The sequence below is a fragment of the Adiantum capillus-veneris genome, chromosome 23 (assembly GCF_014529385.1).
Source record: "Adiantum capillus-veneris isolate H3 chromosome 23, ASM1452938v2, whole genome shotgun sequence".
Classification (NCBI taxonomy): Eukaryota; Viridiplantae; Streptophyta; class Polypodiopsida; order Polypodiales; family Pteridaceae; genus Adiantum; species Adiantum capillus-veneris.
Genome location: NC_140953.1, coordinates 43,274,880 through 43,289,360, shown reverse-complemented (window position 1 = coordinate 43,289,360; position 14,481 = coordinate 43,274,880). Strand labels below are relative to the sequence as shown.

At 45.8% G+C, this 14,481-nt stretch overlaps 1 protein-coding gene across 1 annotated transcript in view; it reads left to right on the top strand.

The window, feature by feature from the left end:
- Window positions 1–14,481, top strand: part of LOC147427714 (ABC transporter G family member 31-like) — a 51,764-nt gene that overhangs the window by 21,165 nt on the left and 16,118 nt on the right. Inside the window, exons 10-11 of the mRNA XM_086497427.1 lie at window positions 82–473; window positions 565–808. Of these exons, the coding sequence (XP_086353553.1) occupies window positions 82–473; window positions 565–808 (636 nt within the window). The remainder of the gene's footprint in view (window positions 1–81; window positions 474–564; window positions 809–14,481) is intronic.

Here is a 14,481-nt window from a genome sequence, read left to right as displayed (position 1 = left end):
ATAACATTATTGCATCAAGCAGAGTGCAAATTGTTATATGTTTTTTCTATAGCACCTTCTGAAGAGCTGCTTTCTTTCCAGGAGTTCTTGTGACACTGTTTGTTATATTTGCGGGATTCCTTATGCCTCGGTTTCAAGTTCCGAAATACTGGCTTTGGTTTTTTTATATCAACCCATTGCAATGGGCCATCACGGCTCTAGTTATAAATGAGTACAATTCTGGTACCTACAGCATGTTGTGCAAAGATATCCCTGTTCCAAGTAGACTTCCCCAATGTAACGGCAGAGGAGAGCAAACAATTGGCCATGCATACCTAGCAAGGGGACAATTTTTCACGGGTAATGGGTGGATTGCAGTCTCCATCCTCATGTTGTCTGCCTGCCTGGTATTTTGGAACATTCTGACATATGTAGCTCTGACAAGACTACAGCACAGCAGGATTATGAGAGCTGGAAAGCTATGCAAGGAGGAGGTAGTGCATGTCTTTTGTTGAATGTGTGCATTTTCTTTAGTTATTTATTTGTAAAGATTGTTGCAAAACTATTCTCTATTCCTTTTTTCAGAAAAAGAATGATATAGGGAGTTTCCGTGGAGAAGATGTTGAGCTTGCTGTGAAGAAGTTGTCGCACGTAGCTTTGCCTGTGACACTCTCATGGCACGAGTTAAGCTATGATGTTATAATTCCAGTCATTAACAGGCCCCGCACAGTTCTTAGCTCTGTTTCTGGATGGGGAGAACCCAACGACATGGTGGCGTTCCTTGGCAGTGATGCAGGAGGAAAGACGGCGCTCTTGAATTGCCTTGCAGGTATGTAAAAGCAACATCTGGTCATTATCTGTATACGTAGATTTGAGTGCTGTAGCACAGCCAGTAAGTACGTAGATGTTAGTGTGGCAGCTCAACAAGATGCATTTGCATATGCTTGGGTATTTGCATGGTGTCTTTGTCTGTGTCTGGGGCACTTGGGCTTGCATGGTGGTTAGGTTTGCGCTTGGTGTTGAGCACAAGCATATGGATGACCCTATGTATTTTTATAAAAATCATATTCTATCAATGGGGGATCTCAAGTGCAATGGAAACCTAGCTCGTACTTAGGATTATAAGATCTCATCATCTTGGTATGCTTTATAGGGGAATGTTTAATGCTCATCCATGCATAGAAAACCAGTTCAAGGAGGCCATAAAGCTATTGTGGTGGTACCTTCCTTAGACTCTTGAGCTCTCCCCTTTCTTGAAGTTGGGAGATGAGCTAGGAGGTAGAGGGCTCCCTGTTGAAACTTTGAGCACACCAAAATTCCAATTGTTTGTTATTTAAACTGCCAGTTGTTATCTGCTACTGTGACACTGCTGGTATCCCGAGATGAGCACGAGGGCGAGCTTGCATAATATACAGTTTCTTTCTTTCTTTCGCATCCCTAATATAAAGGTCTAAAACTCCTTTGCATGGCCTATTGATGCCCTACACCTAAACCTGTCTCCATTTGCAAAAAATAGCAGAAAGCTCTGCTGCAATCCAAAGGGCTCTGTGCCCGAACCTCATTTGCCCGGTCTGATGTCTTAAAACAATCTCTAAAGCAACCTCCCCAGTAGAGAGATACCTCAATCTTGATATGAGGCATAATATGAAAGGCTGCCTGGAGTTTGCTTTAAGCTCTAAAGTGGAGAGTTTGATCCACTCATCTTGCAAACTAAACACCAAACCTTCAATGATGTCACTGAATCATGGATCGCACAAAGAGGATCTGTAGAAAATCTAACCCTGACAGCTGAGCCACCAGGATCCATCGTACGATATGCTAGAAAGACATGATTGATGGCCAGGGGAATATACCATACAACCTCGTATGTTGCTTAGTAATTCTTTCTTGAGTAATTATGGCTCGCTAGCACCTCTTTGCAAAGGCTATCTCTTGATATGAAAATAAAACCTTTCTGTGTGCAAATAAACAGAGAGAGAGAGAGAGAGAGAGGAGAGAGAGAGAGGAGAGAGAGAGAGAGAGGAGAGAGAGAGAGAGAGAGAGAGAGAGAGAGAGAGAGAGAGAGAGAGACTGAGAAGAGAGAGAGAGAGAGAGAGAGAGAGGAGAGAGAGAAGAGAGAGAGGGAGACAAGAGAGAGAGAGAGAGATAGAGAGAGGAGAGAGAGATGATGATGATGTTGTATTTACGTCCTCGGGGGGGGCAAAAATGACCATGGACCACAAAAAAAATCTACAAGAGGCTCCCCTCATGTGTGTAGAGGGGGTAGTGGGCTAGTAGCTTTCTTGTGTGTTAATGTTGTGTGATGATCCAATACTTTGGCAAAGTAGATGCCTAAAGCTACTGGGGGAGAGAGAGAGAGAGAGAGAGAGAGAGGGGGGGGGGGGGGGGGGGGGGGGGAGATGTTATGTTATATTAACGTCTTCAAAAGGCCAAAGTGACCTATGAGACCAGAAAGCTACAATGTGGTGGATCTGATACAAAGTCAGAGTCAGAGTAACAAGATGACAACAATGACAAAAATGGAGAGAGAGAGAGAGAGAGAGAGAGAGAGAGAGAGAGAGAGAGAGAGAGAGAAGAGAGAGAGAGAGGAGAGAGAGAGAGAAGAGAGAGAGAGAAGAGCAGAGAGAGAGAGAGAGAGAGAGAGAGAGAGAAATGAAATGAAATGTTATATTAACGTCTTCAAAAGGCCAGAATGACCTATGAGACCAAACTGATACAAAAGTGGTGAATCTGTTACAATGTATGGGTAACCTTAGTACTAAAGTACTAAGTGTGAAAAGTGTGAAAGTGTGAAAATAAATGTGAAAGACTAAATACAAAGTATTAAATAAACTTCTTAGGAGCATTCTGGGTGTCTAGCTAGAATGCTTCTAATCCTTTGTTGTAGTCTCCTCCGGTGAAGTGTGCTTCTGCATCTCGGTCGTGGTGGTCTCGATTTTCTAAGCTCAATCGCCCTGTCAATGAGGGTGCCTTTGGTATGAATGTGGGTACTCCTTTGTGCTGGCTGCTGGCTCTTGCTTCTCCTGCCACTCCTTCTTCTCTCGATCCGAAGAAATCTGTGATCTGCCTTTGAGGCTGTAGTGCTCTTTGTCTTCTCATTAGATTATCCCTGTGCCGATGTAGTTCCAGTAGATACAAGCCTAAGCATCTTTGATCTTGGTATTGCATGACTCTATCTAGAGGTCCAAAGCCTTCTTTAAATAGGCAATGGAAACGCCCACGTATCTCATAGTATGTGGTGCAGTGGCATATGTAGTGTAATTCTATCTCATTCTGTCTCCGGCTCCATTCCGCATAACTTGCAAATTCTGCTCTTAGGTGGGATTCCCCTAAATCTGCCAAATTCAATTTCCAACTGGTGTGAGGATGTACGAATCTGACCAATAGCACATCTCAAACCATGAGACAGGTGGGTATCCATGTAGCTCGGGCGAATCACAAATCCATCTTCAGATAGCTGTAGGAAGTTTTCTTTGTAGTCGGCTATCTTCGTGCCCAATTCTTGTGTAGGGTCTACCCATGTCCTCTTAGTATCCAACTGTATAAGATCCTGACGGATGATTTTATTAATCTCCGTTCGTGTAATTGCCAGTGATGGAGCCCCAAGAGAGTATTGGAAGGGGGGTAATCTTTCCATACTGAACCCTGTGTCTCTGAAACCACGAGGACAGTTGGCGCATACCAGCATGATGTATCCCCTTTCATTGCTAATTGTCGAGAGGATTCGAGGGCCAGTCTAGTATATCGGCAATTATTTGTATCCCACAAACCATGTATAAAGGACACTGATCTGGTAAGAGCTTCAATTTCTATCGGAGGGGCAGCTAGTTCCCCTCGGGTAATCGCGTGTGGTACGGAGGCCTTGGCTCTAATCATTCGGGAAATCATAGATACCAAAGGTCTCTCCATTTACTTTCAATTATCCTGATCCACAGATGGTCCCCAAATCTGGACCCCATAAAGCATAGCCGAAGCCACCATAGTATCAAAGAGCCAAAGTTTTGTTCGTGGTTCCTGAAACTGCACTTGTGAACACATCCTCTCCAACCCTCCCAAGGCCGTAGAGGCTCTGGACAATCTAGCATCGGCTGCTTTCTTAAGAGTAAACTTCGGTCCTGCAAATACCACACCAAGGTATGTGTATGCCTCTGTGTACTCTAATGTATCCTGGCCATATGCAAATGTAGGTGCCGATCTCCTAACCCACTGCGGTGTGGTGTTAAAACACCATAACTTTGGTTTTACCCAAGTTTACTGACTGTCCATTGTCCTCCGCGAATTTATGTAATGCATCTAGCTGCCTCGGCATTCCATCTGGTGATTCTGCTATCAATACAATATCATCTGCATACAACAACAAAGGGATCCATGACCCTGCAAGTTGAGCACCTCTGTCACCCTCTCGATCAATGTAATCTGATACCTCATCTATGTACATACCAAATAAAGTAGGGGATAGTGGGCATCCCTGCTTTACTCCAACGGTGGAATGAACAATGTCGGAATCCCCTTTTGGAGTACGTACATAACCAGTTACTGACTCGTATAAGGCCATGATCCCCCAAATAATCTCTTTGGGGACCCCTAACTCTTGCATCCTGCGCATCAATCTGGCCCTTGGTACTGTATCAAAAGCTTTCCGAAAATCCACAAAGCAACAATACATCCTTCTCCCGCTTGCTCTTCCTTCCTCAATAATGGCTCAGAGCGTAAGAATATGATCTAAAGTGGAATAACCCCTCCTGAATCCAGCTTGTCATGATGCCCTGGTCCCTTATGCCCTCATTCTCTGCCCATCTACTCAATTTTTGTTCAAGAATGGATGCGTACAGTCGGGTCAATGTGTGACCTACCATAATGGTACGGTTGTTCCCGGGTATCATAGGATCCCCTGACTTGAAAATAGGTACAATAGTAGATAATTTCCAAGATTCAGGTAATCCTTCACACATGACCCGATTAAACAGACGAGCAAGGACTTCTGAAAGTAGATCCCTGGCATGGATCAGATGTTCTGCTACTAAACCATCATGATCATATGCTCTTCTTGGTCTTCATCTTATCAATGGCTTTTTTCACCATTTCCGTAGTAAAGAAAGTACTAGTAGTAGGGCATGGCTCTAGCGGATCTAGTAATGGAGGCTGTCCAGATACCATATATAATGATGTTACGTATTGACCCCAAATCTCAAGAGAAGTAATCGTCGGAGGCGGTGAGTGCTCGTGAAATAAGCGCCAGCCCTCATGTGAGTCTTGACTCAAGAAGAGCTGATATAAATCCTTCTCCAGTTTGGCTAAAACTGCCCTTTTCTTGCGACGTACTATATGCCGAAGAGCAATCCGAGACTGCTTATATGTGATGATCCCAAGTGTAAGCTCTTTCTGGACCTGGGTTCTCGTCTCTCTGCATTCCTCGTCATACCAACTATTTTGAGGCATGTTCCGAGATCCTCTCTTCTGATCAGGTTGAGTATGTGGGTATGCCTCTTGTGCTGCTCCATGTAGTATCTATGTTAACTGAGAAGTAATCTCCTCTACAGTATATACTGGCTCAGCTGCCCACATCCTATTATAGATCTTTTCCACATAGACTGAATCAGTCTCTGGCGTGAAAGTACATCTCGTGTGTGTCTTCTTCCTTTGTACTTGAGAGGCATTGTATTGGAAGGAGATTGATAAGGTCAAGAGAGCATGATCCATTGCAATCCCAACCGGTCTGGGTCCCACCTTAAAGTCCTCGATACTAGAAATAAAGCTTGGTGAAGTCATGACATAATCCAGTGTATTGGCCCCATGCCTGTGCCGGAAGCATGTGAATCCCCCCAGATAAAGGGAAATTCTCTAGACCATTAAGTATGGCCAAACCATGTATAGTTGCCATCTCCATGAGATGTCTCCCATATTCAGTGTGTTCTTTATCCTGTGAGTTTCTAGTAAGCCCCCTCTGTGATAAATCCACTTCTCTGAGCATTTCCTCAGAAGTATCATAGAATATTGCTTGAGAGTTGGCCATTCTGGCATTAAAGTCTCCTAAGAGAACGATGTCTCCATCTCTAGAGAACCCCCATATGTCATTATTCAATATGGAGAAAGGGGACTGTCCTTTAGGTGAGGAGTAGACTGATGTACTTGGAGGGAAGTAGCATATAGCGATATATAGAAATCTACCTGTCTCGGCTCTCATTCTCACCCACATATACCTTGCTTGCTCATCTTTCCTGATAATCTGTAGTAGTGGTTTCAGCTCCTCTTTAAATAAGACTGCTACTCCTCCTGAACCCCGGCTACCCCGTAGAGATCTCTTGTCTGGTCGACTAGCTGTTTCCCATAAATAACCCTTCACATGTGGCATACGCTGTTCCGGTATTTGGTGTGTCTCTGAGTAGAAAACTATGTCTCTGTCCCTAAAGCTGTCTTCAAAGGCACCTACATCTAGCCTATATGATCCATTACAATTCCACGCCGCTCTCCGGAGCGTCGCCCCATAGGTCTCGCACCGTCATGCTGAGCGCTTTTCCAGAACCACTACTTTCCCTCCTCTATAAAAGGCGATTTTCCCCTTTTCTCTTGTTGCCCTGATCTCTGGCATCAACTCTTGCATGTGTGCCACTTGTGCCAATGTAAGGTCATCTCCCAAGAAAATACCGGTTTTCTTAAGAGTTGGCCTCTTCTGTAGAAATTCTTTCCTTATTTCTATATTCGGGAAGCGGAGAATAAGTGCCCTATCCTTTACGTTTCCCTTCTCATCGATTCCTTTCTTGCCCACTCTCCATGCACTTGTGTGAGTAGGCTCTGTGATGGCCATGCGTTGTAGCAGTTTCTTCACTTCTTCATCTACATTCTCTTTGTCTTTGACTCTTGTGACCCGCACATGCAGAGCCCGATTCTTCCTTTTCTGCTCTTTCTCAATGGTCATATTAATAATGGTGGAGGTAGGTGTGGTCTCGGGCATCTGGGCCTTTCCTTTCTTCGCATCCTCAATCCATTTCTCTGCTTCATCAACCTTTTCTTGTGTCTTAAAAAGACGTTCCGCCCATGAAGATGCCGTTTTCGATTTCTGTTCATCTCCTTCCAATAGAGCTTTCATTTGATCCTTCATGTCCTCGAGCTCCTTCAACACCGAAGGTTGGTCGTCTCCCTTCTCCTTAGTTGCAGATTTGCAAGCCGCAAGTTCTCCTTTTAGCTCCTCGATTATTGCATCTTTTTCCCCCATGTGCTTTTCCATATTTGTTCCCCATGCTTCAAAACTTACTACTGCCTCATCGAGTTTCTTTTGCATAACGCATTCTGTTACATTTACTTCGGCCTTGATTAGGTTTCGTAATTCCGTTTTCAAGATCTGAATCTCCTCATTCTGTATCCCCCGGATCTCTCTCCATAGTTCTCTCATCATGTCTTCATACTTGGAGTTCCTGTAGCTCTCAGCGCTCGCGTGCATTTCCTTTCTGATGTCATCCCTCTTAAAGCTTAGCTTTGATTTGAGCATCACCTGGACCTTCTTCATCAGAAGCTCATCATGTATCCTGGGGTTTTCCCCACTCGTAAGGATCCTGGTGATAGTACAGTATCTCTGTTTCTCCGTTTAAATGTAGCTGTTTTTTATTTTTTGGGTGGTGTAGTTATCTACACCCGGCCCTTCCCCTTCGGTAGGCGGATCCATCGAACCCGAGCCACAAATGTGGGGTAGGGTACTAGGGTACTAGGGTGAGGGACTGAGAAATTGAGAATAGGGCAAACTTAAAAGTTTATCTTAAAGCTTAAAAATCTTTAAACTTTAACGTAGGAGCTATTTGACTTTCTACGCGTAGATGAAGGGGGTGCCCGGGCGCGCGTAGGACGAGACTTGCTACGCGTAGAAAGTCTTTCTACGCGTAGAGGAGCTTGCAGAGAGAGCGTGTGTGCGTACGATCAGAGCGGGAGAGCTTTGTGTGCGCCCTGCTCCTGCTCGCCTGCCCTGCTGCTCCTGCCTGCTCTTGCTCGTGCTGCCTTGCTCCTCTTGCCTGCTCCTGCTCGCGCTGCCCTGCTGCTCCTGCTCGCGCTGCCCCCTGCGCCTTGCCACAGCTTGCAGCCACTGCCCCTGCCTCTCGTCACCAGCCTCGTGCTAATCTCTGCGTGTTAGGTGCAGCGGAATGAATGTTGTTTTTTCTCAAGATTAGTGATCTTTATTGCTCAAGGTTCCTTTTAGTTCTTAGGGAAAGAGAGAGCTTTCCGTCTTATGGAGAGTGCTATGATCACGAACAAAGTGAGTGGATATTGTGCGTGCAAGTGAATGAGACTGAGAGAAGGAGAGAGAAGAGATACGACACCCGAGAGGTTGTAAAACCCTCCTCCGAAGGCCCCACTCTCGTCGGCGAGAGTGGTCTATTCTTTGATTGCACAAAGGTGTACAATGCGTATGCAATGGACTATGCAACTTGGTCTATGCCGATGACGACGACGACGACGACGACGGCTGAAATCTGAGATCTTCTAATCGTTGAATTTCGGGACTGTTTCGGTGGCTGAAAATGACTGTTTTGGCTGCGTTTTCTTGGCTGAAAAATGAGGTTTCTTAGGGCTGAAAACTGATGGTCTTTACGGGCTGAATCTGCTACACTTTAGGTGAATAATGCTGGTCTTAATTTGCTGTTGAAATCCAAAAACGCCAGGGGCTGAAATTGGTCCTTCTATCGCCGGGGTTCTGCAAATGCAAAAACGCTAGGCTGATCTGCTGTGTCGTGATGACGCTGGGGCTGATCTGCTGTGAACAAATCGCCAAGGCTGATCTGATGCAAAAACGCTAGGTCTTCTGTGGAGAAAACGCCGGAGTAGTCGCGGGGGTTGGTCTTGCTGAGAAGTTGCCTGTTGAGCAAGGTGCTCCTGCTACCTCTTCTGCCAGAAAGTGCTAACTTGGGTTTGCTTATATATTAACTTAGCAAAATTGCCCTACCTACTTTTGTTGGAAAGTCACTTAAAAATAATAAGTGAAAATAACCAATAAATAGGAAAATAGGCTAAATGCATTGGAAAATTCCCCTAACTGATGCTAATGGATTCTGATGGGAATTCCAATGATCATGCTGTGTGCAACCGGAGGATATGCATCTATGCTAAGTGATTGGGCATGCACGGTCTACGAATAGACTCACAAAAGTGCCAGATCACTGCTAATCTAGACTTGACTGAACCCTGCTGTGGTGTAGCTTGTCCACGGACACATAGGGTTGGGATGTGCCACGTGACACTGCGTGCGAGAACTTTTACTGCGCACTGTGAGCGCCTGCGACCTTGAGCATCCTGAGAGAGAGAGAGAGAGAGAGAGGGGGGGGGGGGGGGGGGAGAGAGAGGGAGGAGGGAGAGGGAGGGAGAGAGAGAGATGAAATGAAATGAAATGTTATATTAACGTCTTCAAAAGGCCATAGTGACCTATGAGACCAGAAAGTTACAAGGTGGTGGATCTGATACAAAGTCAAAGTAACAAAATAACAATAGTACAAAACAAAGATATATACTCTGGGATCCTAGACTGGTCGATGTGAACTAAGCAAAAATGGGCGGCTTGCTGGGATAGCTGAATCACAGGAGATCTAGCATCGGTCGTTGGTGGATCTCATCAATCTCCTCCATGGTTAGTAGTCTGACCGGGCGTCGTGCATGCATGGCCAGAGTGCTCCGAATCTTCTGACGTAGCCTCCGTCGGTGTTGTGTAGTCCTCTGCAGTCGTGAGCGCTTGGATTTCCCCAGTTCAGTCGCTCGGTCGATCAGTGTGCCTTTGGTGTGAGACGAGGGGGAGCTATGCTGTGAGAGTGGCTCTCGCGGCTGTCCCGTGTTTGCTCTGAAGAAGTTTGTGATCCGTCTTTGAGACTGGCTAGCCTCGCCACTCATCAGGCTATCTCTGTGTCTGCGCAGCTCGAGCAAGAACAAACCCAGGTATCCCTGATCCTCGTATCCCATGACTCTTGAGAGTGGTCCAAAACCCTCTCTGAACAAGCAATGGAAGCGGCCTCGTATCTCGTAGTAGACGGGGCAGCGGCATGTATAATGCAACTCTGTCTCAGGCTCCATGTCACACAAGGGGCATGTCCTGGCCTCTGCTGGTACTCCGTTGTATCTCCCAATCTCAATCCGCAGCTGGTGAGAAGATGTGCGTAATTGGCCAATAGCACATCGTATCCCATGAGACAAGTGGGTGTCCATGTATCTGGGTCTCGTCACAAAACAATCCTCCGTAAGCTGGAGAAGGTGGTCTCTGTAGAAAGCCATCTTCGTGCCCAATTCCTGTGCTGGTTGTATCCATGTCCTCCTGGTGTCTAGCTGGGTCAGGTCTTGGCGGATGAGCTTGGTGATCTCTGACTGTGTAAGAGTGAGAGATGGTGCATCCAATGAGTACTGGAATGGTGGCAGCCTGTCTATGCTGAACCCATGCGCCTGAAACCATGATGCCATCTCCCCATACCAGCATGTTGTATCTCCTTGCATGGCTAACTGTCAAGAGGACTCAAGTGCAATGCGAGCATATCTGTCTCTAGGAAGTTCCCATGTGCGGTTTATGGAGGAGGCTGATCTGGTGAGCGCCTCCACCACTAGTGGGGGGGCCACTAGCTCTGCTCGGATAATGGTCCGTGGTACTGATGCCTTGGCTCTAATGAGCCGCGAGATCATAGAGACGAGAGGTTTCTCCATGTTCCCCATTGTTCTTGCAGAGTCAATACATGGTTTACCACCACTCTCGGGACTGTGAGTGGTCTTGTGGCGGGAAACCTATAGGAGGGCTATAGTGTCCCTTGCATTGCAAAGGAAGTTACACTTGGTCCGAGGTTCACACTGGGTGGACACGTTTGCGCCGTGACATGTGGCACACGGAGTGGTGGTCTAGTTGACATTGTGGCCAATTCACTCCCACCATAGTTCAAAGATAGACGTAGTGTCACGAGGACGTGGCAACTGCTAATCTTAGTTGTTGGTTTCTTTCCAATGATTTTTGATTAATTTTTGAGACCCTCTTTTTGAAGTTGCAAATGGTCGGACATTGTATGGCCAATGTGAACGGTAGTTTCACCCGCAGACGAGAAGTTGGTCGGCACTAGAATTCGTAAAGTAAAAGGATATCTAGGCTCAGTTCAAGGTCATGTAGGTCCTCCGTCGCACTTAGCAAGTTGGTGGATACTAGGAAGTGAACTCAATAAAGGCATAAAGTCAAGGTGGGATCACCAACAGAAAGTATCCGACAGTTGGGTCACATTGCACTTTTGGATGCGGTCCCAATGAGGATAGATGATCAGATGACCAGTGGGAGCCCAACGGAAACATCTCCTAAAAATTAGGGAACTGCTATTTTGGACCGTGAAATGTGTTCGCGTCATTATCTCTGGTATGACAGGGGAACATTTTATTACTCTGCTGCAAAGTCAACTGATGCACCAGTTGAGAGATTTTTAATCAGGAAGCCCAATGCGGGGAAAATTGCATGCATGAGTACCAAGTGGCACTTTTGGCCAATTTACCAAGTTTGGGAGAACAGAACTCGTAACTGACTTTTTGGAGCAATTTTGGAGGCTGTTAACTCTGATTTTCAGCCATTTCTCTCCATGTTTGAGCTTCCCATGACTTTACCTGGGACCAAAGAGCTCATTTTCAGCATTGGAAGACATCAGATGCGTGTCTACAGGGCTGTTCTGCTGCGTTTTCAGCGATACGCAGGTTTTGGCAGCCATGGAAATCTTCCCCTTTTTGCATCTATTTGTTCATAGATGCATTACAGGTCAAGGGCAACAGAGGGGGTGCTTGATTGATGCTGGAGGGATGCTTCATTGAGAACCTGTCACAGGTTTAGAGCTATGGAGTGCTTGCTTTCCTCTCTATGTACAGTGTGGTGCTAGGAGTGATGACCTGCACACTACACACTGCTCTCTCTCTCCCTTACGTGCAGTTATGTGATGCCCTACAAGAGGGCTCTTCATTTGACTGATGTACAGCTGTGTGGTTTCATGCTTTTGTGCTGAGGCAAGAGCCTCCTTGAGCAGGAACAGGGGCAGCTAACTGCTACTCCAAAGCAGGCACCGGTGAGGGTCATAACCTCGCAATACAGGTGCGTTTTCAGCGCTGTGTATGCGTTGTAAATTAACTGTTTTTCAGCCATACGGACGCCAGAACCATTGGGAATAGTGCCCCACTGGCAGAGGACAGTTAGGGGACTGTTTCCGGCTGAAAACAGGGCAAAAACCAGTAAATACAGCGTGCTGAATTTACTGTTTTTGGGCAAGAATCAGAGGGTTTATGCCAATGGAAGTGAGTTCCAGCAGGGGAATTGGTTTCGCTTAAGTTTTGGGGTTGTTATGTTGCCGAAATTTGGCCAAATCAAGTGGTATCTAGTTGGATATAGACAAAGGATTCCGAGGACTCTACTTTGTAAATTTACCCTCTCAAAGTATAAAGAAATACCGAAAGGGGCGCCAATTTTGGGGCCTATAGGTTGTCGGCATCTGCTCGGGGCATTCTAGCTTCCGAGCCGTGTGTGTATTCAAGTGTTAATTACCGTCGTAGGTTTCCTTTGCGAAGTGCTCTGTGTGTGTGTCTAAAGTAAAGAATTTCGGGTGAAAGCCAACGGCTACTGTCCCACGGGCCGGTTTCATGGTTCCATTGGCGGGATATCAATCATTTTTTTCTCAAAGAGTGAGCCTTGGTTGTTTTGGGTAAAGACGCAGAGTGCAAGAACGCGGGATTACACTATGGCCGACAAAGGAAAGGGCATTATGGAAGAGGGTTCCTCTTCACAGGACAGACAGGAAATTTTGCATGTTCGCCCTACCAAAAAGTGGTCAAATTAGGGCTGATTTTCTGCCACGTTTTAGGGTTTGCAAGTATGAACCAAGATGAGATAGGGAGAGGTCTGACGGTGGTAGATTGGCCACTAGATCTCCTGCGGGAGTGATGTGGGTCTGCCAGGTGACATGCTGCTTGCCGATTCTCTGAGGCGATTGCTTGGATTCTTTGATGCATCGGTAAATCATCTTGAAATTTGAGCTTACCTGGTCGTGGGTGGTACGTCACAAGTTGTGGAATTATTTTCGTTTGTAGAGGCAAGAGCCTCTTGCACAGGTAAAAAGTTAAGGGACAGGTTGCAAAATGCTATGTGGTGAAGTTCAAGAACTATCCACCTATAGATGCAAAGTGGATGGAAGAGTATGAATTGTCAGAGTCACCAAATGTATTGCATCTTTACCTTGAGGCCTTTGGGTTACCGCCTACGTATGCCTCAACCCAATGTCTGCAAAGGAGGGGTAGTGATAGAGCTAGCACATCAAATGTACTCATGGATTCAGTGCAACAACAGTGTACAGTTTGACAAAAGTATGAAGGTCTCATTAAGTCATTTGTACATATGTTTTGACAGTCTTTCTTGCAGATACATGCGATGATAAAAGGGTGCTTACCACACAAGATCATCTATGGCATGTATTTATGGTATGCAATCGAGGACGTTTACGATTTCAAGAGGGGGTATGTCACGAGGACGTGGCAACTGCTAATCTTAGTTGCTGGTTTCTTTCCAATGATTTTTGATTAATTTTTGAGACTCTCTTTTTGAAGTTGCAAATGGTCGGACATTGTATGGCCAATGTGAACGGTAGTTTCATCCGCAAACGGGAAGTTGGTTGGCACTAGAATTCGTAAAGTAAAAGGATATCTAGGCTCAGTTCAAGGTCATGTAGGTCCCCCGTCGCACTTAACAAGTTGGTGGATACTAGGAAGTGAACTCAATAAAGGCATAAAGTCAAGGTGGGATCACCAACAAAAAGTATCGATAGTTGGGCCACATTGCACTTTTGGATGCGGTCCCAATGAGGATAGATGGTCAGATGACCAATGGGAGCCCAACGGAGACATCTCCTAAAAATTAGGGAACTGCTATTTTGGGCCGTGAAATGTGTTCGCGTCATTACCTTTGGTATGACAAGGGGAACATTTTATTACTCTGCTGCAAAGTCAACTGATGCACCAGTTGAGAGATTTTTAAGCAGAAAGCCCAATGCGGGGAAAATTGCATGCATAAGTGCCAAGTGTCACTTTTTGGCCAATTTACCAAGTTTGGGAGAATAGAACTCGTAACTGACTTTTTGGAGCAGTTTTGGAGGTTGTTAACTCTGATTTTCAGCCATTTCTCTCCATTTTTGAGCTTCCCATGACTTTACCTAGGACCAAGGAGCTCATTTTCAGCATTGGAAGGCATCAGATACGTGTTTACAAGGCTGTTTCGCTGCCTTTTCAGCGATACCCAGGTTCTGGTAGCCATGGAAATCTTCCCCTTTTGCATCTATTTGTTCACAGATGCATTACAGGTCAAGGGCAACAAAGGGGGCGCTCGATTTATGCTGGGGGGATGCTTCATTGAGAACCTGTCAGGTTAAGAGCTATGGAGTGCTTGCTTTCCTCTCTATGTACAGTGTGGTGCTAGGAGTGATGACCTGCACACTACACACTGCACGCTGTGTATGCGCTGTAAATTGATTGTTTTTCAGCCAT